Below are 27641 nucleotides of genomic sequence, written 5' to 3' on the forward strand. Positions count from 1 at the left end.
AATGAAAAAGTCTCGCTTGAATGTGTTATTCTCATATTATTCCTGGAGATCATAGCTATTGATAAGACTTACTCCATTTTCCTTCTGGGAGTAAAAATAAGGCCAGCATCAAAGCTCATTAGGGCACTAGACCAAGATCTCTTTGTCATTGGCCACCACTGGTTGTGACAACCCAGCTCACCAGAGTCACCTCCCTCCACTCCCATCCCCCATCCCACCTACTCTTCTGCCCAGAACTACTCAATGGTGCCCAGTACCAATGAACTTCCAAACGTCAGTGCCTTTGTCCATGCTGTTCCCTCTCCCTAAAATGTTCTTCCTCCAGGGTCTCATCTGTGGAGCTACTCATATTTCATCCCCAGATTGAATCTTATGTGAAGGTGCTGCCCTCCCTCTGTGTTTCTATGGACTGTCTATAAAACTTTATCACATCTAAGTGTCCCCAGCCCAACATTAGCTCCTGAAAGCAGAGACTGTGGGATTCATTCTTGCATTTCCTGTCCTTTCCCAAGTCTTACGAAGCTGCGAAGCTACGGTTATAGTTGGAGACACACTTATGATAACAATGGCCAACATCTATATAGCACTTACACTATCCTAAGCCCTTTACTTACATTGCCTCACTTCATCCTCAACACAGCTCTGTGACGTGGGTACTTTTGTTATGCCCATTTTTCAGATGAGAAAACTGAGGCACGAAGAGGTAAAGGGAAGTGAGCAGGGGCACACAGCTTATAAACAGTGGAGCCAGGACTTGAACTTAGGGAGTTTGGCTGCACTACCGCCGAGCTGTGTAAAAACTCACATTTTGCCTGTCCTTTTCCCCACCAGCGTACCCTGACACCCAGCCTGTTCAGGTCTCACTTGTTTATCAAGAAGAGGAGGAGGATCCAGGGCATGGGTCCTATGTGCTCACAAATAACGCCGTAGGGTCCTCACGGGCACCCACCGGGCCCTGCCTCTCCCCTGCAGACCCTCATGAGTCATTGCTGTGAAGCAGCTCAAGGCCACCTCACCACTGCCTGGCTGCCGGTGTGTGCACCAGCCTTGGGCCCCGGGGGGCTACGTCAGGATGCTCCTGCAGCTGCCTACCCTGGGTGCAGACCTTGAAGATCCCAGTGCACCTAAACCTCATTGGGCAAAGCTGAAATTCTTTGCCTCAAGATCACCAAAGCCCATCTCACAGACTCTGGACAAAGGGGCTCTTTGGATTTCTGCCTGAAGCTCCCTTCTCCTCTGGGCTCCAAAAAAAAAAAAAAAAAAAAAAAATCCTTGGCCAGTGTCCCTCTTCCCAGACCCCTATTCTCCTCCATGCAGACTCCCTCTGCACCCCTCCCCATGAAACGTAAACCTCTGCAGAGAGCCCCCTGCTGGTCCACTAGAGCATCAGCTACACTGAGATGTGTAGGGAACCCCATCTTTTGAATTCCCAGGGCAGAAAAAAATAACTGTAACTCCATGTTGAGACTGGCAACTTTCACTCTCAGAGGGCAATGGCAACTGACCGCTCTAGTCGGTTACATGCCTGTTCAACGCGCGGAACACACACCAGAGCCCCAGGACTCGGCCGTGGGCAAGCTTTTTCTGTAAAGGGCCAGGGAGTAAGTATTTTAGACTTTGCAGGGCGGCTCTTCATCTCTGTCATTGTCATGCCAAAGCTGTCGTGGACCGTTTGTAAACAAACGGGGTGGCTGTGTTCCAATAAAACTTTATTTATGAACTCTGAAATTTGCATTTCTTATCAGCTTCAGGTGTCACAACATATTATTCTTATTTTCTTCTACCATTTAAAAATGTGAAGACCATTCTTAGCTCACGAGCCCTATAGAAACAGGCGGCTATTGGGATTTGGTGGGAGGGCTGTGGTTTGCCTACCCCTGCCCTCAGAAATAAGCTACTTGGCTAATGCCCGGTGCGCTGGTGAGGTGGGGGAAGGGGAACACAGCAGAAATCTGAGTCCCCAGGTCCTAGGCACAGTGGCCAAGCATCCTAGGGATTTGCCCAGCTCTGGCTAGAAGCGAAACTGACAGCTCTAAAGTCTCTCGAATAGACGTTTAAAGCATCTAGAAGATTCCTCCAACCTGGTTACACAGTGAGTTGGAAGGATTGCTTTTTCCTGAGATGAGGGAGTTGGCAGATCTGTCTTTTTCTAATCAAGGCTCTAAAAAAATACTGAAATCAAGGTTTTGACCACTTCTTCCTCTGCTGCTTGAGAAGGTATCTGTCCTCACTTTCTTCCATACCTCAGTCTGGGTCTCTCTTTTGGAAGTAAGATTTTGTTCCCAGTCTAGACTAGAGCAGACAAAGGAGCAAGAGGGATACAGGAGGCCAAGGAAAACCTCGGGGTCTTGTTGGGCAGAAGTTGCCCCTAGGGCAAGGCTGACCTTCTGACAGACAGAGGTCCCCCTGACACATTGGTTTCAGGAGTTGAGTTCAGATTCTTTATGTGACATTATTCTTCTGGAAACAATCTAAGGTACCTGGTCAACATTTAAAAAAAGTGCTTCCCTAAGGAAAAGGGCGTGGTGGGCAGGAGAGGAGGGGGTAAAGATTTACACAGAGATTTAGTCTAATGGCTTAAAAATCAAAAGGATCATTGGACAGATAGATATCAAGTGTAATAGGAAACACACTGATCCTGGGAAGATGACTTAATATGGGCCCTCCAGCCTCCTTGGAGCTTAAACACTTATCTACGATTTGGAATTATCCTTCAAATTCCCACATCAGTGTGTGCTCTGGATTCACTTCTCAGGACACAGCCAGCAATCCTGAGTTATCTAAACCAGTCTGAAAATTAGAGGCCATTAATAGCAGCTCATAAAATTGCTTCTCAGATTTTCATAAGCAGAGTATGCTGAGGGCCACAGGGCTTCGGTGATAGGAAGGAGAAAAATGCTGCTAGTTATGTTTCCAAAGCTTAATCTGGGGATCTTTTTGAAGAGCTCCTTACCCAGCAATGAGATGAATGCCAAGACCAATATAGACTCTGTTTTTCCCACTTAGAAGTGGTGACCAGATACATCATCCATGAAGAGAAGTTTCTTGGGGTTCCCAGGGGTGAATCTCTCAGCTTTTGATACCTTTCCATAGCCACCCAGCCCATCAGCTTGCTCTAAGCTTGTCTAAAACTTCCCTGGCATCCTGGGTTGAAAACTGAGAGCAGTTTGGTCCACGAAGCTCCAATTGAACACACCTTATTTTTTTGTATTCCCTTGTTGAGGTTGTCTGAACAAGGACTGTCTCTTTTTGTTTTCTACAAATGTAACAAAACTCTAAAAATGTTTTCCGAGTGCTTCTCTGTTCTTCCAGGATCCTGGAGCTGGTAACTGTTTCACTCTGAGAAGCAGCCACTCCCGGGGCCCAGCTCTTGGCCCCAGCAGGCAGGGGTCACTTCATCAGTACCTGCCAGAGAGACACAGGAAACTGAATAGAGAAGGCTCTGCTCTCAGTTCAACCGGGAAGGCTAAGCCAACAAGCTGGCACTAACTAAGAGCAAATGGCCTTACGATGGATCATTGCCAAAGGATAACGACCCTCAGGCTGCAGCATAAATATCAAGGCATTTGGGGCAGAGCCAAGACATATATTTTTAGAGTGCGCAAGACACTGCCGCAGCCTTCCTCACCCTGGCTCTGCTGAGAGAAAAAGAGAGGATCTAAGATAGGTGGGAAAGGAGCTGGGTCTTACTAGGACTGCCTTCCAGTCAGCTCATCAGAAAGCCTCAGGGGGACTTTGGGGAAAGACTTTGCTTTTCAGATCTCAAACTTCTGTGTACCCAGGAATCATCTGAGAAGTTCTTTAAAACGTATGTTATCTGGGCCCCACCTCCAGAGGGTCAGATTTCAGTAGCTCTCGGGTGAAGCGCAAGAGTGCATTTTTTAGAGTTGCCGTATGATCCAGCAATCCCACTGCTGAGCATACATCTGGAGAAAACTATAATTTAAAAAGATACATGCACCTCTGTGTTCATAACAGCACTATTCACAATAGCCAAGACACGTAAGCAACTTACATGTCCGTCGACAGATGAATGGATAAAGAAGATGTGGTACATGTACACAATGGAATATTACTCAGCCATGAAAAGAATGAAATAATGCCATTTGCAGCAACAGGGGTGGACCTAGAGATTATCCTACTAAGTGAAGTGAATCAGAAAAAGACAAATACCATATGATATCACTTATATGTGGAATCTAAAATATGACACAAATGAACTTATCTACAAAACAGAAACAGACTCACAGACACAGAGAACAGACGTGTGGTTACCAGGGGTGGGGTGGGGGAGGGATGCACTGGGAGTTTGGGATTAGCAGATGCAAAGTGTTACATATAGAATGGATAAACAGCAAGGTCCTACTGGATAGCACAGGGAACTATATTTAATATCCTGTGATAAGCCATAATGGAAAATAATATAAAATAGAATGTCTATATATGTATAACCAAGTCACTTTGCCGTACAGCAGAAATTAACACAACATTGTAAATCAACTGTACTTCAATTTTTTAAAAAGTCTGCATTTTTTTTCTTTTTTTTTTTTTTTTGCGGTACGCGGTCCTCTCACTGCTGTGGCCTCTCCCGTTGCAGCTCCGGACACGCAGGCTCAGTGGCCATGGCTCACAGGCCCAGCTGCTCCGAGGCATGTGGGATCTTCCCAGACTGGGGCACGAACCCGTGTCCTCTGCATCGGCAGGGGGACTCTCAATCACTGCACCACCAGGGAAGCCCGTCGAAAGTCTGCATTTTTTACCAACTCCCCCAAGTGTTTCTGATCACACTTTGACAAAAAATCTCTTTAGAAGCTGCTGCTACTTGTCCGTTAGATCCCAATGAAAAAGTTTTTACAGAATGAAGAAGGAAGTGAGGTCAAGATTCTCTGCTTCCTGTGAAAACACCAGTTCATTCTTTCCTATCAGAACTTGGCACAAAGTTTGGCATTTTGAACCACCTTTCTGCTCTATTCCTGTTGGGATCTTCCCATTCACACACACCTGTGCTTACTAGGAGCAAGATTCCAGGGAGAGAGAAGCTAACCCTGGGTCTGGAGGAAAAGAGAAAGCATCCCATCTACATGGTGTGTACTGGGTATACAATGCTTTCATGTACCATAATTCATATGACCACACTGCAGTCTTTCTGGGTAGTTAGATGAATATGTCAGTTTTAAAGCTGAGAAATTATAGGCCTGGAGGTATGTCATGCCTCCTCTGATCACCAAGACTTGAGGAAGGATATATGTGAAAAATATATTACACATACGGTAAGCAGGGCAGGCAAACCAAACCAATAACTTTAGCTTGACTTTCCTTGATGAGGCTTTTCATCTGCTGGTAGAACTGAGGTTCGTTGTTGGGGACAGCAAATACTGCTGTAAAAGAATTGATGGATCACATTATAAAAATAGACGGAAAGTTCGTATGTTAAACACAAGCTGAGTATGAGAACAGGAGAGAAACAACCCGCCATATCATCTGGGAAAATGAAACTCCTTGGCAAGACTTCACAACAGCCTGATTCAAAATTTCATAATGAAATTATGTCACTGATCAAAGCCTGAATGAGCTCATGGGCTGATTTTTGCCGTTCGTGTTTATTCTGGTTTGAACCAAATTGAGGCATCAGAAATACATTATCCTAGTCTATTCTCCGGAAGTGGGCTATGGCACTCTTGTTTGGGGGACCAAAGGGACAGAGTGAGGCAGAAGAGGACACCTTTGGATCCTCACTGGGTGTGAAGTTGCTTCTGGTCAGCTCTGAGACACTTCCTCAAACACCATGTCAGGGTCAAGGGCGTTCAAGCAAACTTGTGTTTAAGCTCATTTTACTTGCCCTGGGGGCAATAAAAGTGAGTCTCAAGGGACTGAAGGTATTTCCCGCTCTTGTCTAGGACACGGCCTGGTTTTGCTCTAGAAAGATTGTTTTGGGGTTTGTTTGTTTCAGACTCAGAGAAATAAAGACCCAATCATCCCTCCCACAATTAGAGGACCTGACTTTATACCAAGTTGTTTGTTTTTATGGAACAAGCTACCCCACCCAGGATCCACCTTCTTCCGGCCTAACCACCTCTTCTCTGACCTAATCTGAAGGCACAGTGATGGACACTTCCTGACAACTTGAAGTGCCAAAAAAAGAGGGAGTCTTCTTGGTTGAAACACAGACATCCAGAGACTTGACTTTGGCTAGTAAAAACAGAAACTTCTGGGTCTTACTGCCCTCATTCCCCCGCAGGAATGCAGAGACATTCCCATCTGCTATTCACTAAATGTGTCCTCCTAAAACTCATGTATTGAAATTCTAATCCCTGATGTGATGGTGTGTGTGTGTGTGTGTGTGTGTGTGTGTGTGTGTGATGGTATGTGTGTGTGTGTGTGTGTGTGTCGGCGGGGGTGGGTGGTGGGGGTGGGTGGTGGTGGGGGTGGTGATGGTGGAGATGATTAGGTTTAGATGAGGTCATGAGGATGGAACCTCCATGATGGGATTAGTGCCCTTATGGGAAGAGGAAGACACTCCCCCTTTCTCCAGCATGTGAGGACACAGTGAGAAGACAGCTGTCTACAAACCAGGAATAGAATTCTCACTAGGAAGCCAACCATATGGGCACCCTGACCATGGACTTCCCAGCCTCCAGAATTGTGAGAAATCAACATTTGTGGTTTAAGCTACTCAGTCTATGGCATTTTCTACAGCAGCACCAGGTAAGACACCATCTATTCATTCCTTCATTCAGTGAATATTTATTTAGTCATTACTATGTTTAGTAGTAAGGACTTAGTCCTTACTAAGTGCTTTTTGAAGTCTTGAAGACACAGTGGTGAACAAACTTTCAAGGTCCCTGCTCTCAAGAAGCTTACATTCTAGTTTTGGGGGAAGCAGCTGATAAACTTGTAAATAACATAATTTCAGCTAGTAATAAATGCCATGAAGTAAATAAAACAGAATACTATAACAGAGTAACTGCAAAAGAATGGGAGATTGTGATTTAGACAGATTAGACAGGAAAGACTTCCCCCAGGAGGAAGGGTTGCTGGGTAAAATACAGGATGCCCAATCAAATTTGAATTTCACATAAACAATGAATTTTTTTAGTATAAATATGTCCCAAATATTACATGGGACAGATAATATTTATACTAAAACTTATTCCATTGTTTATCTGAAATTCAAATTTAATTGGGCATCCTGGCTTTTTTGTTTGTTTGTTTGTTTGGTCACACAGCACAGCATGTGGGATCTTAGTTCCCCGACCAGGGATTGAACTCCGGCACCCTGAAGTGGAAGTACGGATTCTTAACCACTGGACCACCAGGGAAGTCCCATGGGCATCCTGTGTTTTTTATCTGCTAAATTTTGCAGCCCTACCTGTAGGTGACATTTGGGCTGAGAACTGAATGACCAGAAGGAACTAGCTATGCAAGGTTTAGGGAGATGATGATTCAGGCAGAAGGAATACCCAGTGTAAATGTCAGAATAACCAGAGAGTGGAAGGTACAAATGAGGTCAAATAAATAGGCAGGGACCAGATCATGCAAAATTCTTTAGGGATAGCAAGGAGTTTCAGTTTCTCTCCCTCTCTGCCTCTCTCTCTCTCTCTCTCTCTCTCTCTCTCTCTCTCTCTCTCTCCTTTAACGCTGAGAGTGATGATATGCTGTTGGAGTTTTCAGAAGGGTGACAAGATCTCATTGGTATTTGGCTGCTGTGTAGTCGGCCACTTTTGGAAGGGCTTAGAGGACAAATTCAGAAGATAATTAAACTTAACCTTCTGTCATTGGCCTGGGAAGAGGCATCTACATTTGAGGGTGGACCCAACTAGGAGTTCTAGGCCGGGCGTCCAGGGTAACTGGGCGGTTGCTATGGAGGGCAGCTTGGCGGTTGCTAGGGAGAGAGAGGGGCGGGGTTCGACGCAGGGCGACGTCTAAGAGGCCGGGGCGGGGGCGGAGCCTGGAGTGCGGCGGCGCGCGCCTCGCGTTCGCAGGAAGTCGCTCAGGGTAAGGAAGGGATGCGAGCGGAAGTGACGTAGTCCCGCGCACGCGGTCCAGCGGGCATCGGGCGGGTTGTTTCGTCCCGGCTTGGGAAGTTACGAGCTCTTTTACCCCACGTAGGCCGGACCCAACGCTCCGGTCCCCGTCCCGTCGGCAAGATGGTGAAGCCCAAGTACAAAGGACGGAGCACCATCAACCCCTCTAAAGCCAGCACAAATCCTGGTACGGGCGGCGGGGCTCGCGGAGGGTGGGGCTTGGAGGAAGCTTGGAGGGAGGGACACCGGGTGGCCTTGCTTGGAGTGACCTCAAGCAGAGTGGCCTTTGGGGATGAGAAGGGAGAAGATGATTACTTGTTTATAGGCCCTGAGGAGGGCTCAGTCTTGCACGCCTGTCAAGGCTAGATGGCAGGCACCAGCTCTAAAGCCGGGAAAGTGAACACTCAGGCCTGGCAGCCATGGGGCATCTCCACCTGTGAGGTGCAGAGACTGGGAAGCTCTGAGTTGGAAGGGACACTTAAATTTGACCTCTTCTTGGGTCCCTGTGTGTGTCAGGTGTTGAAGCCCCTCCCCCAATATAGTTAAGTCTTGTATGAGTCCAGCTCTCCAGCTCAAGGAATTACTAGAAGTACTATAAATTAGACAAAGTCAGACTAAAAGTCATGTAGCCTGACCCAGCTGGCCCTTTACGCTTGGCCACACTTGCCTGCCACCTTAGCTTTGACCATTTAAATGAGAAAGGGCTAGTAGATTTGGAATCATCCCACGATGATGTGGATTTCAAATCTTGGAATCATCGCATCCGGTAAAGTGCATAGAAAATGCTGCAGATAAGTACGATTGTTTCAGTAAAGATGTTTTTGAAGATGTGTATGAGTTTTGTTGAGGTTCCACCACAGAATGAACAAGATAGCTTCTGGGGGAGTCCCTTCCATTTGGGTTTAGTTAATAAAACATATTAAAATATGGCCTAAAGTTTTTGATTTTAATTCATGTTGAATGTTTTACCTGGACCGCTGATAAGTTATTCAGTTTGTGTAGACTGGGATCTGACAGCGTTAGACCTGAAGAGGCCCTTAGAGATCATGATGTTATAGGTGAAGAACTGAGCCAAAATAGGGGAAGCGTCTTGTCACAGCTGGCACACGTAGTGAGCAGTAGAGCTGCCAGTCCTGTGATTTCTGCCTGTTTTCTACTGCATGACTTCAAGACAGATGACTTAAAGGCATCCCCAAATGAGAAGCTAAGCCGGTATTACTATGCTAATTTGTCCTTCTCTTTCTCTCTGAGATGTAAGGCAAGAATTACTACCTATTTTGCTGTTGATAAAACTAAGGTCAAACATTAGGAAATTAAGAAACTGGTACATTAGGAACACTTATGTGTCAGAATCGTAGTCTTCGTGATGCTTTGCCTGTAGCAGGCACTCAGTATTTGTTAAACTGAGACCCAGAGGTAGGTGTCTTAGTGGTTAAGAGCACAGATGGTGATCTGATGCTTTTGTTCAAATTCTGGCTCTTGTACAAAAAATCTTTGTACAAGATGCTTGCCCACTGAGCCTCAGTGTCTTAACCTGCAGAATGGGGAGAATGCATCCCTCTTGGTAGGATTGTTGCATGGATTACATGAGACAATGCCTATAATGTGGATAGCACGGTGCCATAATTAGTGCTCAGAAACATTACCTACTATCATTTTCAAACACAGTCCTACGGAGGGTTCCAGATTAGGTCAACTCTGTCATACCATGTAGCTTCCAGGAATGATTTTGTTGGAGCAACACGTGGAGAAAGTGGAGATTTTGCAGTGAGGTGGCAGCTCGCCTGCTTTGAGTGAACTAGTTGGTGTGTTTGAAGCAATGGCTATACTTAGACTTGTTGGCTATCAAATAGTGTGCATTCCACTTCTGTGTTTCCTAGATCGAGTTGAGGGAGCAGGAGGCCAAAACATGAGGGACCGGGCCACAATCCGACGCCTGAATATGTACAGGCAGAAGGAGCGCAGGTGAGCGTGGGCGCTGGTGTCCTCTCCCCTTCCCTTCCTGCCCTTGACTTATAGCTGACACCTGTTAAGCCTTTGATATTCCCACCCCCACTTTCCCCAGGTAGGAGTAGTGTATTTTCAAATACCGTTTTATATGATAAACTGAATTTTGAGTTAAAGACATGCGCAGTAGGGGGTGAAATAGTGATTGTGTCACTGTACTGTACAACAGCCTTGTTCCTCACAGCCTCGGCCTACACAAATGGCATGTTAAATCTCAAGGTACATATCTGTCAGATAGAAATCTGCTTTTCTTTAACAAAGCATGTAGGATGGTGTCATGAAAGCGGCCGGAAAACTTGTTTTTTCTAATGACAAACCTTAGATCACAACATTGTGACACTTGGAAACTCATCACAACTCGGATGTGCTGAGGCAGCTTCTACCACAGGGGCTTGCTGAGTGTGGCATTTTGCGACCTGGTCTTATTTTGTCTTATTCAATTTGTTTGGTAATTGGATTCTTCATCCGTTCTAAAAGATGTGTCTAAAACACAAATGTCAATGAACGTAATCTGCCTTAGTCACCTACTCTGCAGTTTGTTTTAGAATTTCGAGTTCCAGCAAAAATCACCCTCTACTTAAAATTCATTTAAACTAGCCTTCAAATAATTATCCAAAAAAGACTCAAGTATGCAGTTTTCTTTTTAAAAGCAAACAAACAGTAAACAGATTTTTAAACATGGTCATTAGTCGTTATTCATCGAGCAGAAATCATTACGTGCCCTGTTGCAAGAGGTTAAGTGGCTTTGGGGCAGTCTGTTTTGAATGTAGAAGTACTTTTTGTTTACCAAAATCTGTATTTCATGATCACTTAAAACTGGAAGGAGAAAAAAAAAAAGAGGTCCTTTTGATGGAAACCGTATTCTGTAAACCCAGCTTTGCTGTAGCCTTTCTTCTGTTGTCAACCCAAATCTGTTACTTCCTCAATTCAGGAACAGCCGTGGTAAAGTGATTAAGCCTCTGCAGTATCAGTCAACGGTGGCTTCTGGCACAGTGGCGAGAGTGGAGCCGAACATTAAGTGGTTTGGTGAGTGTGGTCCTTTGCTACTTTTACCCTAGAAAATGTGTGCTGTATGGAAAAGGGTAGAATGTTCAGGTATCTAAAAGGCAGGTATCTGGGGGCTTCCCTGGTGACGCAGTGGCTAAGAATCCGCCTGCCAATGCAGGGGACACAGGTTCGATTCCTGGTCCAGGAAGATCCCACATGCCACGGAATAACTAAGCTCATGCGCCACAACTACTGAAGCCCGTGCGCCTTAGAGCCTGTGCTCCGCAACAAGAGAAGCCACCACAATGAGAAGCTGGACACACTGTAGTGAAGAGTAGCCCCGGCTTACCACAACTAGAGAAAGCCCACGCACAGCAACAAAGACCCAATGCAGCCAAAAATAAATAAATAAATAAATAAAAATAAGAGGCAGGTATCTGGGGTGAGGGGAACTGCCAAGGACAGTATGAGAAAGGGATGAGATAAGAAGTCCCCACCGTGGGAAAAGTGCAGAGAAAAATCGTGGCGGTGGCTTCCATAAATGACTTCTTTTTGAAAAGAGCCCATCATTGTTCACCGTGAGTGAACCTCTTAGACAGATGAGATCATCCTTAATGACTAGCATTCATTAGAACTCTCCTCTCCTAATTTCCAGTCACCTGGAGAGGTGACTTTGAGAGGTGCCTTGCAGGCGTGTTTGTGCCTTTAGCCTAAAATTCCTCTGAAACACTTTTTCTTAGTGGGGTTGTATTTGTACTGAGTGACAATGAAAGGACCTCTCGTTGGTCCTTCCCAGGAATGAATAGCGTATCTCCAGAGGTCTTGGGGAAGCAGGATTTCTTCCTTTGGAAACTCCACCTTCATCTCTGTTGGGGCTTTCAGCCTTTCCCTCAGCCACTGCCAGCTGTGTGGGCACATCAGATGGTCAGACGACATTCTTTGCCTGCTGCTTGACCTCTCTTCTGGGGGGCAGATGGCAACTACCTTTGCACATCTCGTACGTCTCTTGGTGGGATTGGTACCCCCTAGGAAACTACAGCACAGAAAAGTGTCCGAGAGAACTCCTTCAAGAGGCCTTTAGCATGGTGACAAGGTCCGGTGACACTAGATCCAGACCCCCTGGGTTTGAGGCCTGGTTCTGCCATATCTGGGGCCATGGTCAGGTTCTTAAGTTTGCTCATCAATTTCTCCATCTGTAAAATGAAGATAAAAACAGCACCTATTGCGTAGGACTGTTGTGGTAATTAAATGAATAAATACTCTTATGTAAAGTGCCTAGAATAGAGTCCAGCAAGTAGTACAATAGAAGCTTTAACCGCTGTCATTGTCACCATCCCCGCCAGTGTGTTCGTCTTCACCTTGAGTTTGGCATTTGTGCTGCAATGTGCTGTTTAGTGAATACGATCTCTCACTTCCAAGGTGTTCTCCAAGCAGTGTTACATAGTTTCATTGTGTTCCCTTGCAGGGCTTTGTTGGTTAATTTAATAGTGCCTTCAAACCCTAATGACCCTAAAAACCAGAGCTGTGACCCTTAGGTGCTGTGCTTCGGGATTCTCTTGAGTATGCTAACTGATCAGCTGTGATTGGCTCCAAATTTCTTTGCCAGATCTAGCAGGAAGTAGGACATTTGTCAGATCTCAGTTCCATTCAGTGATGTTTATTTTTCAGTTTCATCCAGTCAGGAAATTGGACTTGGAGAACTATTGAAACCCTTTGTGTGTCTGGGTTGGTGGATTAGTTCTTAGTGTATGAGTGCAGGAGAGGCAGTTTTTTGGGGGTTTGTTTTCTGGTTTTTTCCTTCTTTTAAGTTTGAAAATGGCTACGTGGGATGGATGTGTCAGGTGTTTGGGTGAGTGAGGGCAATTTAAAATCTTACCTTTATAGCACAGGGAGATCAGCTCGGTCCTTTGTGACCGTCTGGAGGGGTGGGATAGGGAGGGTGGGAGGGAGGGAGACGCAAGAGGGAAGAGATATGGGAACATATGTCTATGTATAACTGATTCACTTTGGTATAAAGCAGAAACTAACACACCACTGTAAAGCAATTATACTCCAATAAAGATGTTAAAAAAATAAAAATAAATAAAATCTTACCTTTCACTGTGTCCCTGGGAAGATGGAGGCGGCGGAAGTTGTAAGGAGCTATTTATTAAACAGCAACATTCTTTTGTAAAACAGGAAACACACGTGTGATTAAGCAGTCATCGCTACAAAAATTTCAAGAGGAAATGGATACGGTCTTGAAGGATCCATACAAAGTCGTCATGAAGCAAAGCAAGTTACCCATGTCTCTTCTCCATGATCGAATCCGGCCTCATGTAAGATGGAGGATGTCCCCGGCCACCCGTGCACATCCCTCTCTACCATACTTTGCTCTTGTTTTTCCATAGAGAATAGGGCCTGCTTTCCGAGACTTCTCCTTTCACCTTTGTTAGGGGTCTCACCTTTAGCATGAACCGAATTCGGTCGGAGAAGTTCAGTGGCATAGTAGTGGACCAAAGCACAGGCTTGGGAGTCAGGCCTGAATTTTTTTTTTTTTTTTTTTTGCGGTACGCGGGCCTCTCTCTGTTGTGGCCTCACCCGTTGCGGAGCACAGGCTCCGGATGCGCAGGCTCAGCGGCCATGGCTCACGGGCCCAGCCGCTGCGCGGCATGTGGGATCTTCCCGGACCGGGGCACGAACCCGTGTCCCCTGCATCGGCAGGCGGACTCTCAACCACTGCGCCACCAGGGAATCCCGTCAGGCCTGAATTTTAATCTTTGCTCCGTCCCTTCCCGCAGCCTTAGTTAGGGTTCTCTGCGAGCTTTCACTTCCCTGACGGGTAAGTCAAGGTGACCCCTCTTCGGGTGACCGGATGCAGATGAAACATCCAGTGAGGCTCTTGGCACATGGCGAGCACTTAGGCCACCGCTGACTTAGACCTAAATAGATCATGGCTATTAGCAATACTAATTTTAAATGTTTTTGGTAAGCAAGCTTGTTTAAGTGGTAGTTCCATCAGACTTTGGGGAAGCATAGAATTAGGATTGGCTTGGTAGGAGGGAGACCTTTGGTGTTGAGCACTTTCAGCTTCTTGAGAGCTCCTTAGAGAGTCTTTTCAGCTGAAGGAAAGGGTGCCAGTCAGATTGGTTGTTAATCACTGAAGTTAGAAGTGCAGTAAAGACCGAATCTGGCTTGACTGGAATTAGTTTCACACGGAACCAAAGAAATGGCCTAATGCCTGCCTACACATTTTTACTTGCTTTGAATAGTAATTCCCAAAAATGTACATAAGTACAGCGCAGAGCTTCAGTTCCAGCGTGAGGAGGGGAAGAAAACACTGACATGCATACATGGATTAAACACGGATTAAACAGTTCAAAGAAAAGCGTTTACTTGCAGAACAAAGTAAAACCCAAGGCCTGGTTATTGCCTCAGGTTTTGTCAATTATGCTTTGTTTTATGACAGACTAGAAGAATGTCACCTATTAGTGGAGTGACTGTTTTCTTTCAGGGAAACACGTGAGTGTAATTCATGAACGACAGACAAGTTGCTCATTTCCTTTGTTCTCTCTGTCCTCCCTAAAGCCATCTTTCAACAAACTATTGACTCCTGTTTATGAGAAGAACAGAGAAGTTCTATTATGGATTTACTGCTTTGTTGCCCGTGGCAGTTGTTCAGTGCTTCTAAAATTCAGTGCTTAAATGTCTGACGCATAGAATGAAGGGCCCACAGCTGCAGCAGTTTGTATTTTGGTGCAGACAGGTACTCAGAGTAACTGATGAGTTTTCTGCTCTGGCCTTGCAAAACCTTACCTGTTTTATTTTTAGTGCAATATCTACTACTCGTTATGAAATCTGATTCTGAGATTTGCTGCACAGTGGAGTCAAATCAGATATGCTTTTTTTTTTTTTTTTAGTGCAATATCTACTACTCGTTATGAAATCTGATTCTGAGATTTGCTGCACAGTGGAGTCAAATCAGATATGCTTTTTTTTTTTTTTTTTTTTTTTTTGCGGTACACGTGCCTCTCACTGTTGTGGCCTCTCCCGTTGCGGAGCACAGGCTCCGGATGCGCAGGCTCAGCGGCCGTGACTCACGGGCCCAGCCTCTCCGCGGCATGTGGGATCTTCCCGGACCGAGGCACGAACCCATGTCCCCTGCATCGCAGGCGGACTCTCAACCACTGCGCCACCAGGGAAGCCCCAGATATGCTTTTAACTTTTGCACATTCACCTGTGTGTGCATTACAATTACTATGTTTCTGTAGCAGTACTACAGTGTAAATACTGTAACTTATATTGTCTCTGTATTTTAGTGTATAGACATATTACCACCTTGTACTTACTAAGGTACAGGTTTATAGACACAGGTCCAGGTATATTGTATGTTATAGGCTGAGAGATTTTCAAGGATAATTTTGATCATAATTTTCCCAGTGACATTAGAACCTAGTTCTCATGTAAAACGTGACTGTTCTGTTTGGGGATGTTCCCTTGTTGGAGCATAGTGAATAAAACTAAACTAAGAGATGGGTTAGAGACTCTGATAATAGCTTAAGGATCTTTAGGAGTTGGAGGGGTGTCTGTTAAGTTCAGAAGCCACTGGGTTGTTCTCTCTTCCGTGTTTCGTAGCTGGTGCTTACAGAGGAGCCTGTACTGGGGGGCAGAGGGTGTTTGTTTTTTTTGAGGATATTCTCTGCCGGCTGTTAACATACTGTTACGTGATAGATCCTAACTCAGAGTTTGACTTTCATCCTGTTTCAAAAATTCCTCTGCCTGTAACTCTTTTACAGGCACATCAAGTTCTAGTTAGGATCAGGTTCCTTTTATCACATCTAAACTATTATTTTGGACTTTTGCTAGATGTTTTTCATCTGAAGACTTTGCATGTGCATTTAATAAAAACGTTACCTAAATTAGGAAAAATGTTATCTGAAACTAAAATGCATCTTACAAAGCAAGCAATTCCTTTTAGCCATGAAAGAAATTAACTTCCAAGAAAAAGTTGGCATTTACAGTTTTTTTTTTTTTATAAATTTATTTATTTTATTGTTACTATTTTTTTGGTTGCATTGGCTCTTCGTTGCTGTGCACGGGCTTTTCTCTGGTCGAGGTGAGCGGGGGCTACTCTTCGTTGTGGTGAGCAGGCTTCTCATTGTGGTGGCTTCTCTTGTTGCGGAGCACGGGCTCTAGGCGTGCGGGCTTCACTAGTTGTGGCTCGAGGGCTCTAGAGTGCAGGCTCAGTAGTTGTGGCGCACGGGCTTAGTTGCTCCGCAGCCTGTGGGATCTTCCCAGACCAGGGCTTGAACCCGCATCCCCTGCATTGGCAGGCGGATTCTTAACCACTGCGCCACAAGGGAGGCCCTACAGTTGGTTTAAAAAAAACCTCACAAATTTGAGCATGATCATCCTTGACAAAAATCTGTGAATTTGGCGAATTTTATGCACTTGTTAGAAAGCTAAAAAAAAAAAAGGTCAGAAAAAAGAAGTTAATTTTCAGCGTTGTAGCAGTAATTACATTTGACTAAAGTTTATGATAAATGAAATAAAGCAGAGTTTTTGGCAAGTCTTACACACAGCGATTCATATTTGCTTTGACTATTTGTATTTTGTATTTCTCCAGGAAAGCTTACAGAGCCTTCAGAAGAGGGGAACAAGTGCGTTTGCTATTTAAATAAGGATTTCTGATTTGAAGTCAGGCTGCGTCCATGTTGTAGATTTTGGTATGGGTTGAGCTTTGCAAAAATGAAAGCAGAAAGCCTTTCCCAGATAGGTTTTGAACTTTTTGCTTTTTCTCAGTGCTTTGCTTAGTGTTACCTGTAATTCTCCTTTCTCTTTAGAACTCCAAGGTGCACATCCTTGATACTGAAAGCTTTGAAACTACATTTGGCCCTAAAGCACAGAGGAAGCGACCAAATTTATTTGCAAGTGATATGCAGTCACTTATAGAAAATGCGGAAGTGTCCACTGAGAGCTATGACCAGGGGAAGGATCGTGACTTGGTAGCTGAAGACACTGGTGTGAGGTACAGTTTTAAAGTTCATGCATAGCTCCTCGTTTGCTCTTCTGCAATGGACATCTTCTTTACAGTTATTTACCTGCAAGAAGCTCGGTGATTTATCTCATAGGTGGAGATCTTCCCTTAGACTAGAAAAATTAGTGAAACTGGTTGGGGCCAGACTAAAGATAATTTAAGGTGGCTGGTTTACTATTGGTCTCTTAATTCCCCCCCAAATAAAAAGAAATAACACTTTCTTCATAATAATAACAGTATATTCTATCATAGACAAATTTTTAAAATATAGTTAAATTGGAAATACAGCAAAAAGAAAATAAGCACTCATAATTCCACTACTTATGTTAAGCATTGTTAATATTTTGGTAAATATCAGGGTTTCCTCTGGACCACTGGGGGTGGGGGGAGTTCATTGATGGCCTTTGAGGTTTCCGTGACCCTCTGAAGATAATATGGAAAATTTATGTACATGCATAAAAGAAGTGGAGTTTTGTTGTTTATAGAGAAAGGGAGGAGAAGAAGGATCCATAACTTTCATCATACTTTCATAGGGGCTCATACCCAAAAGAAGGTCAAGGATCAGTTAAGGATATATATGTATATATATACATTATTCTGGATGTTTTTATTTATAAATGTAATACTTTAAGACTGTATTTTAACTTGCTTTTATTTTAATATATTTTTCTAAATTATTAAGAATATATTTCCAGGGGCTTCCCTGGTGGTGCAGTGGTTGAGAGTCCGCCTGCCGATGCAGGGGACGCGGGTTCGTGCCCCGGTCCGGGAAGATCCCACATGCCGTGGAGCGGCTGGGCCCGTGAGCCGTGGCCGCTGAGCCTGTGCGTCCAGAGCCTATGCTCTGCAACGGGAGGGGCCACAACAGTGAGAGGCCCGCATACCGCAAACAAACAAACAAACAAAAAACAAAACGAAAGAAAAAGAATATATTTTTTCATGTCAGTTCTTAGTCAACAGTGATATAATGTTTCATGTCAGAGTAGGTTTCTGTTGTGGCCAGTCCCATGGTTAGACATTGATGCTGTTCAGAGGTTTCCCCTATGGTAAACAACTCGAAGGTGAAACATCGATGTGACTAATTCTTTCTCATTCTTAATTGTTCCCCAAAGATAAATTCTTAGGGGAAGTGCCGGTGAAGAATATGCAGTTTTTTGATAGGCGGCTGCCTTATTACCCTCCAGAAAGGGTTTACCAGTTTCGTTCTCTTGGTTCTCCCTCACGTGTTCCTGAGGTGCCCTAGCGGAGAGGTGCTGTCCCCTGCCTGCAGTGCCACTGCCTTGGTGCTGTCCTCGGTCCATCGCTAGCCCTGGGCCTCCTAGAGGTAAAGTCAAGGCACTCGAGGCCAAGCAAAAAGAGGCAGCGAGTTCATTTATTCTTAGAACTATTTGGACTTGTATGCTTCTGCTGATTTGAATTTTTTCCACCTCCAAAGGGTACAGTCGGCAGTGGAGGAGAAACAAAACTATTCTTGTTCCAGGGACATTGGGTAAATGTCTCTGAGGCTAGTAAATGAGCAGATTCTCAACCTTATCCAGAAAGTTTCACTCTACGTGGGAGCTGTGGAGTGTGGATTATGGTTCAGATTCCTTTTCATAATTCTCTGTGACAGACTGCCTAATTATAGTTGCTTTTTTTAAAATTAAATTTATTGTGGTAAAATATACATAACAAAATTTACCATTTTAATCTTTTTAAAAAATTATTTATATATTTTTGGCTGTGTTGGGGCTTCGTTGCTGCGCGCAGGCTTTCTGTAGTTGAGGCGAGTGGGGGGCTACTCTTCATTGCAGTGCGCAGGCTTCTCATTGCAGTGGCTTCTCTTGTTGCAGAGCACGGACTCTAGGTGTGTGGGCTTCAGTAGTTGTGGCACACGGGCTCAGTAGTTGTGGCTTGCAGGCTTTAGAGCGCAGACTCAGTCATTGTGGCTCACAGGCTTAGTTGCTCTGCGGCATGTGGGATCTTCCTGCACCAGGACTCGAACCTGTGTCCCCTGCATTGGCAGGTGGATTGTTAACCACTGCGCCATCAGGGAAGTCCCAGTTTAATCATTTTTAAGCATCCAATTTAGTGGCATTAAGTACATTCACATGGCTATGCAACCATTACCACTATCCACCTCTAGAATTTTTTCACATCATCCCAAACTGAAACTCTGTACCCATCCAGCACTAATTCCCCATTCCCCCCTCTCCTCAGCCCCTGGCAACCACCATTCTGTTCTCTGTCTCTTATGAGTTTGACTTCTCTCTTGAATAGTACTTCACGTAAGTGCACTTGTACAGTATTTGTCCTTTTGTATCTGGCTTATCTCATTAGCATAATGTCTTCAAGGTCATCCATGTTGTATCGTGTATCAGTACTTTATTTGTTTGTATTGCTGAACAGTATTCCATTATGTATACATGACATTTATTTTTATTCATTCATCTGTCAATGGGCATTTGGATATAGTTATTTTTTAAATTAAGTCAGTTTTTGGTCCGTCTACAACTAGTTGGTTTTTTTTGTTTGTTTTTTTTTTTGTTTTTGTTTTTGTTTTGTTTTAATTTTTATTGAAGTATAGTCGCTTTACAATGTTGTATTAGTTTCTGCTGTACAGCAAAGTGAAGCAGTTATACATGTACATATATCTACTCTTTTAGATTTCCATCCCATTTAGGTCACCACAGAGCATTGAGTAGAGTTCCCTGTGCTGTACAGTAGGTTCTCATTAGTTATCTCTTTTTTTTTTTTTTTTTGCTGTACGTGGGCCTCTCACTGTTGTGGCCTCTCCCGCTGCGGAGCACAGGCTCCAGACGCACAGGCTCAGCGACCATGGCTCATGGGCCCAGCTGCTCTGCGGCATGTGGGATCTTCCTGGACCGGGGCACAAACCCGCATCCCCTGTGTCGGCAGGCGGACTCTCAACCACTGCGCCACCAGGGAAGCCCTAGTTATCTATTTTATACATAGTAGTGTATAGATGTCAGTCGCAATCTCTCAATTCATCCTACCCCCCCTTCCCTGCCTTGGTAACCATAAGTTTGTTTTCTACTGCTGTGACTCTATTTCTGCTTTGCAAATAAGTTCATCTGTACCATTTTTCTAGATTCCACATATAAATGATATTATACGATATTTGTCTTTCTCTTTCTGACTTCTATATGACAATCTCTAGGTCCATCCACATCTCTGCAAATGGCACTATTTCATTCCTTTTTATGGAAGAGTAATATTCCATTCTATATGTGTACCACATCTTCTTTATCCGTTCCTCTGTCAATGAATGTTTAGGTTGCTTCCACGTCCTGGCTATTGTAAATAGTGCTGCAGTGAACATTGGGGTGCACGCATCCTTTCGAATTATGGTTTTCTCTGGATATATGCCTAGGAGTGGGATTGCTGGGTCATATGGTAGCTCTATTTTTGGTTTTTTAAGGGACCTCCATACTGTTCTCCATAGTGGCTGTACCAATCTACATTCCCACCAACGGTGTAGGAGGCTTCTCTTTTCTCCACACCCTCTACAGCATTTATTGTTTATAGATTTTTTGATGATGGCCATTCTGACCGGAGTGAAGTGATACCGCATTGTAGGTTTGTTTTTTTGTTTTTTTTCCTTGTGGTACGCGGGCCTCTCACTGGTGTGGTCTCTTCCGTTGTGGAGCACAGGCTCCGGACACGCAGGCTCAGCAGCCATGGCTCACGGGCCTAGCCGCTCCGCGGCATGTGGGATCTTCCCAGACCGGGGCACGAACCCGCGTCCCCTGCATCGGCAGGCGGACTCTCAACCACTGCGCCACCAGGGAAGCCCCTCATTGTAGTTTTGATTTGCATTTCTCTAATAATTAGTGATGTTGATACTAGTTTTGATACCGCTTTCCCTTGGCACATGGTGTTTTCCCTGAAACATCCTTTTAATCTTTATAGTGCTTCGTTTGCTCACTTTGGGTCTTTTCTTATTTAGAAATGAAGCCCAAGAAGAGATATATAAAAAGGGACAGTCTAAAAGAATATGGGGTGAACTCTACAAGGTAAGACTTTAAATTCTGTCTCACTGAGTGGTTCCTTTGGCTTTCATGATCTTATATATGAGAAAACTGACTTGGATCTATTGAAGCTCTGTCAACACAAATTCCACCTCCAGGATGGATATGTCCATGCACGTACTACCATTGTTCTAGATAACTGCATTTTTTTATTACTCATATAATAGTAACAACCACATTGCATAGATTCACATATTCTCTGTTAATATTTCTCTGGATTACCTGCTAAAATGATATTCCTGTTGAGATTTATTATACATGGTTAGAGCTGCATGAGAATTTTTGAGTTACTTAGTCCAGCCCTCTCATTTTACAGGTGAGAATTCAAGTCTAGAAAGCTTGAATACCTTCCCCAGCTTACCCAGGTAGTTAGTACAAGAGGCTTTGTGTCTCCTGAGTCCCGGTCTAGTTCTCTTCAGCTGGCTGAGTCTTAGGTCCGCACTCAAGTAATATTCTCGGTAACGAAGACTTTCAAGCATAGTCACGTAATTAAATATAACATGATAGGAAACTAGTACCAAGAAAGCACACAAAATTTTTTAGTTTTTTTGTAAAATACTCAAAATCTATAACATGGAAGCTTAGAGGTCTAAGAAGTAAATGAGGGACTGCCCTGGTGGTGCAGTGGATAGGACTCTGCACTCCCAGTGCAGGGGGCCTGGGTTCGATCCCTGGTCAGGGAACTAGATCCCACATGCATGCAGCAACTAAGAGTTCGCATGCCACAACTAAGGAGCCTGCTGCAACTAAGGAGCCCTCGAACTGTAGCTAAGACCCAGTGCAACCAAATAAATAAATAAATAAAATATTTTTTTAAAAAAGAAGTAAATGGTTCTGCTCACTAATACATAGCAGTCGTGAAATAGACTGGTTTCATGCAAGCTAGTTCTATTTGGAATTCAACAAGTTTCAGATACTCACAGGATGAAAACAATTTTTTGAGTACTGATCCCTGGGCTTTGAGATTGGCTACCACCTGCTCTCCTCATAAGACTGTTGAGAGGTTATCTCTATTGTTGCTTTATTTTTCCCAGGTTCCCTTAAATGTCTTCTCTCTTTCATTTTGCCCTTGTACTCCTGTAGCAAGTCACTTTTGCCTCTTTGAATTTGCAGGTGATAGATTCATCAGATGTTGTAGTTCAAGTTCTTGATGCTAGAGATCCAATGGGTACCCGTTCCCCTCACATTGAGACTTACTTGAAAAAGGAGAAACCTTGGAAGCACCTCATTTTTGTTCTTAACAAATGTGACCTTGTTCCAACCTGGGCAACGGTAAGTACAGTTGCTAATGCAGAACAGATGACCAAGGCCACACAGCTTCTGCAGGCTCTGAGTTACCCATGAATAAGTCAGTGTCGTGGTCTCTAGGAGTTGGGGCAGCAGTTAAGGTGTTGCACTATTGAGGGTGTAGTCATTCAAGTGTCCTCATCGAAAACAAAACTAAAATCAGCTTCATTGATGATGGGCCGTTACCTTTTTTTTTTTTTTTAAATTCATTTATTTCTGGCTGTGTTGGGTCTTTGTTGCTGCACGCAGGCTTTCTCTAGTTGTGGCGAACAGGGGCTACTCTTCGTTGCAGTGCGCAGGCTTCTCATCACGGTGGCTTCTCTTTCACAGAGCACGGGCTCTAGGCGTGCGGGCTTCAGTAGTTGTGGCTCGCGGGCTCTAGAGCGCAGGCTCAGTGATTGTGGCACACGGGCTTAGTTGTTCTGTGGCATGTGGGATCTTCCCGGACCAGGGATCGAACCCATGTCCCCTGCATTGGCAGACGGATTCTTAACCCACTGCACCACCAGGGAAGTCCTGGGCAGTTACCTTTGACCCTTGATGGTTGGCAGTGGGACAGCTGTAGTGCCCATAGGATGAATGGTGTGCGCCCTTCAGAAGAGGCGGCTGCCGAGGCCCCAGGTCTGTTTCACATTATGTTACATTAGTTGCATTTAGTAGCAGTGAAGGCATTTTTGGAATATTGTTTTGTGTTTATAAGACAAAAGACAGGCTTCCCTGGTGGCGCAGTGGTTAAGAATCCGCCTGCCGATGCAGGGGACACAGGTTCGAGCCCTGGTCCGGGAAGATCCCATGTGCCTTGGAGCAGCTACGCCCGAGTGCCACAGCTACTGAGCCTGCATGCCACGACTACTGAAGCCCATGGGCCTAGAGCCCGTGCTCTGTGACAAGAGAAGCCACCGTGATGAGAAGCCCGCACACCACAACGAAGAGTAGCCCCCGCTCACCACAACTAGAGGAAGCCCGCGCGCAGCAACGAAGACCCAACACAGCCAAAAATAAATAAATTAAAAAAAAAAAAAGACAAAGCATCAACTGTCATACTTGAAAAAAATATTTCAAAGACTTACAGCTAACATCTTCCTTAGACAACTGTGTATTTGAAGTACCATCCTGTTATTCAAGCTCTGGTTCTTCCTATGTTGTAAATAAACAGCTCACAGTTTACCAGCTTCTTTTCTTTTCTCGCTTTAGAAACGATGGGTTGCCATCCTCTCCCAAGATTACCCGACGCTTGCTTTCCACGCAAGTCTTACTAACTCCTTTGGCAAAGGAGCATTTATTCAGCTTCTGCGGCAGTTTGGAAAGGTATTGCGACCTGACCTGTCCCCCCTGGAGTTGGACAGCTGTGGGTTTGTGTGAGAATTTCTCTTCCCAGGGTGTGTCAGAGAGTTACCAGCCTCACCTTCCACACCTTCTCGGTAGTGAGGATGGTGTGTTCTGGAGATGTGAGCACTCACAGAGCCTCAGGGATTCTGAAGTACTCTGTAGCTCAGCCTGTACCCCCATCCCTGACCGACGTCGCTGCCCTTTCTGCCGTGCCCCTGGCACTGGACGGTCCACCCTCTGCTCGATGATGGCGACGGGCCCCTCCCCACAGCGTATCCCCACTCTGGGCTCCCGGGCTGTGCATTTCTCTTCCCTCTGCCTGGGAGGCACCCTGCTGAACCCCAGCCTCGGATCCCTGGTCAGATGCTAGTTCCTCAGGGAGGCCCTGAAAGCACGTGTTCTCGCAGCTTCATGTTCTGTACCTGCAACTTTGTATTTGTGTGTTCATTTAATCTTACCTGGCTTCTAACAAGGACACCTGTCCTCTGTCCCACCCTTCCCCACTTCCCAGAAGGAACTCGTCCAACTCATAGCTGTTACTTCTGGTGTTTTTTTCCATATTTTTTATATATGCTTATGAATCTGTTTCTTGATCTCACACCCCCCTCAGTTTTACATATTTGTTAAGTTCCTACTATGGAAAATGAGGGTTAGGTTTCTTACCCCCGTCCTCCCTCTCCACTCCCTCTGTCCTTTTACGACATTTGGCTAAACTATTACTCATTTAGTGTTTAGGTTATTATGACTGAAGTGTCAGTCCTTGCTGACCCACAATGCTATGATTTTAATTCCTTTCTAATAGGACCTTCTGTTTTATCTGGTGTTAATTAGCTCCGTTTCATTTGTCACTGGCATATCACCAAATCCTCTGGTAGCGTGGGAACTTTCAGAGTGTCTGGCGCCTCCCTTCCAGGTGGACTGGCTGCTGCCCAGGCTGCTGCCGGGTCTTCCTGGGATTTCCTTTCCCCGTCCTCTGAATGGGGGATTGCCATGGCTGTTCCCTGTGTTGTCCTTGTTCACTGGATCCCTCTTCTTTCTTGGTTTACTCCTTCCTTTTGATGGAACCTGTTTTCCAAAAGCTTTCTGAAAAGGAGTGCTAAGAAGGAACATTTTTTGAGGCCTTGCATTCTGTAAATGTCTTCATCCTACCCTCACACCGTTTCTTAGAATGCTGAAGACACTACATTGCATTGTTTTCTGGCTTCCAATGTTGCCATTGAGAAATCTGAGACCGTTCGGACTCCTAATCCTTTGTGGCTGAGATCTTTTTGAAAAAAGTTCCTGCTTTACAGTGTCCCAATGATGTGCTTTAAGGTGGGTCTTTTATTGTTCAGTGAGCTAGGCATGGACGGGACTTTTAGTCCGTTATTTGTCCTATACTGTTTTTTGGAAACCACCCCACGCCATATGCCCCCATTCATCTCTGTTCTTGTTCAGGAATTTGGTTTTATGTCCTGGTTTAATTCTTGAATTTCCATTCTTTTTTTTCTGGCCTTGCCTCGCGGCTTGTGGGAGCTTAGTTCCCTTACCAGGGATGGAACCCGTGCCCCCTGCAGTGGAAGCGCAGAGTCCTAACCATTGGACCACCAGGGAATTCCCGATTCTTGAATTTTCTTATCTTTTCTTTGTTTCAGTACATTTATGACATTTTACCCTGTTTTCTGGGAAGTTTCCTTGACTTGATCATTTAGCTGTTCTTTCGCAAACTGTATTTTGCGTCTCACTTTTAATTTGTAATTTCTGAAAGCTCTTGTTTATGAATTGCCCTGCTCCCTTTTATAGCCTGTTCTTGTTTCACGGATGCACTGGCTTCTCTGTCTCTGAGAACAATGATAGTGGTATTTGGAAATTTTCCTCTACATTTTCGTACGTTGACACTGTTTCCTCCAAGTTGCTGTTTTTCTGTCTTTTCTAGTAGAGTCACACTTCAGATGTCTGGTTATTCTTGGTTCTCCACTCATTTAAGAGAGAGCCACCAAAAAAGGCTAGAGAGGCTTTATGCAGGGAGTGGGCTTGTTGAATGAGAGATTTCACTGTAGGTGACTGGGCAGAAACCCAGTGTTTGGTTGGGGGACACTCTAGATGTCAGTGTCTGTAGGGTGGGTTTTTTGTTTGGGCTGCACTGCACGGCATGTGGGATCTTAGTTCCCCAACCAGGGATCGAGCCCGTGTACCCTGCAGTGGAAGCACGGTGTCCCAACCACTGGGCCACCAGGGAAGTCCCGTCTGTAGGTCTTTACTCCTGGGCCTGTGAGTTTCCCTAGAAAGGAGTCTTCCTGTCTCCAGCTTGGGCGTATATAGACCTGGCTGCCAGGGTTCTGGGAACTCCGTGGGAGTAGGAGGCTGGGGTTGTACTATTCAATATTTAGACTTTCAACTAATCACTCTGGGAACACTTGCTTTCAATTACTGTTATCTCTAAATCTAGGGTCCCTTTCAGGTCTGAAAATTAAAGAGATTTTCAGACATGCAGGGTTTCAAAAGAGTCATTATCTCTCCTAAGGCTCTGGGGTAGAGAAGTTGGGCACCCATGCCAGGCGAGGGAGGGGAAGGAGAGGTGTGACTATTTCTACAGACGGTCCACTGGTCAGTCTTCTGGATTTCAGTCCCACCCTTAGAGGGGTCTGTACTACTGATTCCCAAGGTCTTTCCTGATTCATTGGCAGTATATTTGCTGCATTTTTAGTTTTTCTACCTTTGCAGTCATGTAGCTTTCATATTTTGTAGTGGGGCCAAGTTAGATACTACTTTTTAACTGCTGGTCTTCTGTTAATATCACACATTAGTTTGTTCTGTCTCATCTCCAGCGCATGCTTTGGTTTTATATGTTTGGCTCTATGGGTGTGTGTGTGTTAATTCCCACGGCTGTGGTTCCAGAGGAGTTTGTGGAGGGAGCGAGGTGGGCAGGGATGTGCAGTCCACCGTCTCTAGTCAGAAGTCCCCATCCGTTTGTAGACTCTTCCTGAGCTCTGCCTCTTTGAGACTTTCACCCAGTGATCTAGTTTTTGAAGCTGCCTTTCTTTTCTTTTGTTGTTTACTTTTAGCAGTGAAAATGCAAAATATCTTGTGCAGAGGAGAGGAGGGATGGGTCGTGGGATTGCCGGCTGCTGCATCTGCTAAGGTTCTCTTCCCCGAAGACATTTTATCAGGGGATGGTGTTCTTCTAAATTGATGAGTAACAAGCTATTTCTTCCTTTGTTTCTCAGCCTACGTACTTTTAACCTTAAAACATTCAACAGTAATTTCACGTGAGTGACCGAGGAGCTGACTCACCTCTGATTTCTTAAAGAGTATGTGTACGCAGCCCACTCAGACTATGCAGGTGGTGCGTGTCTGGGTTTTAAATCAAGTCGTAGCAATAGTTTTGTACTGTATTCTTTATGGTAGCAAAGTAACACAACGTGTTTGTCCCATGGGATGTTCACTCTGCGTGTATGTGGTGTGTATTCTTTTTTTTTGAACAGTTGCACACTGACAAGAAACAGATCAGCGTGGGGTTCATTGGCTATCCAAATGTTGGCAAGAGCTCTGTCATAAACACACTGCGCTCCAAGAAAGTTTGCAATGTGGCCCCCATTGCAGGTGAAACAAAGGTATGTCTGGCTCGAGGGGGTCTTATTTGCTTTGACTTACTTTACTTCCATGGAGGGTGATAATTCAGGACGTGGAGATGTCTCTCTGCTTCTCTTGGGTGAAGATCGCCATTGGGAGTTTAGTCTCCATATAATAGTTGGCAACGTCCTGGAGCTGTTTCTGCCCTTTTTGATAAGACTAAGAGTACTTTGTGTGCCACTGCCTGACTTTGGCATTGTTCGGTATGTGCCGTTTGAGTCTGTTTTAAATGGTCACTCCAGCCTTTTGCTTCGATAAACAAAACTAACCCAAGAATATTTGGTGCCTGGGTTAAGAAAGAAAATTCAATTTTAGGGTAGATTCTGTTGGTTGGGGGTCCTACCCTGG

The 27641-nt window shown here is 44.8% G+C and overlaps 1 protein-coding gene across 1 annotated transcript in view; it reads left to right on the forward strand.

Moving 5' to 3' along the window:
• The first annotated feature begins 8042 nt into the window (after positions 1–8042).
• The window catches only part of GNL2 (G protein nucleolar 2), a 30076-nt gene continuing 10477 nt past the window's right edge, over positions 8043–27641 (forward strand). Inside the window, exons 1-9 of the mRNA XM_082651816.1 lie at positions 8043–8211; positions 9905–9989; positions 10963–11057; positions 13197–13336; positions 16841–17025; positions 20984–21050; positions 22179–22337; positions 23547–23660; positions 27146–27274. Coding sequence (XP_082507942.1) covers positions 8148–8211; positions 9905–9989; positions 10963–11057; positions 13197–13336; positions 16841–17025; positions 20984–21050; positions 22179–22337; positions 23547–23660; positions 27146–27274 — 1038 coding nt within the window. The 5' untranslated portion in view covers positions 8043–8147. The remainder of the gene's footprint in view (positions 8212–9904; positions 9990–10962; positions 11058–13196; positions 13337–16840; positions 17026–20983; positions 21051–22178; positions 22338–23546; positions 23661–27145; positions 27275–27641) is intronic.

The sequence above is a fragment of the Grampus griseus genome (assembly GCF_964374135.1).
Source record: "Grampus griseus genome assembly, chromosome: 1".
Classification (NCBI taxonomy): Eukaryota; Metazoa; Chordata; class Mammalia; order Artiodactyla; family Delphinidae; genus Grampus; species Grampus griseus.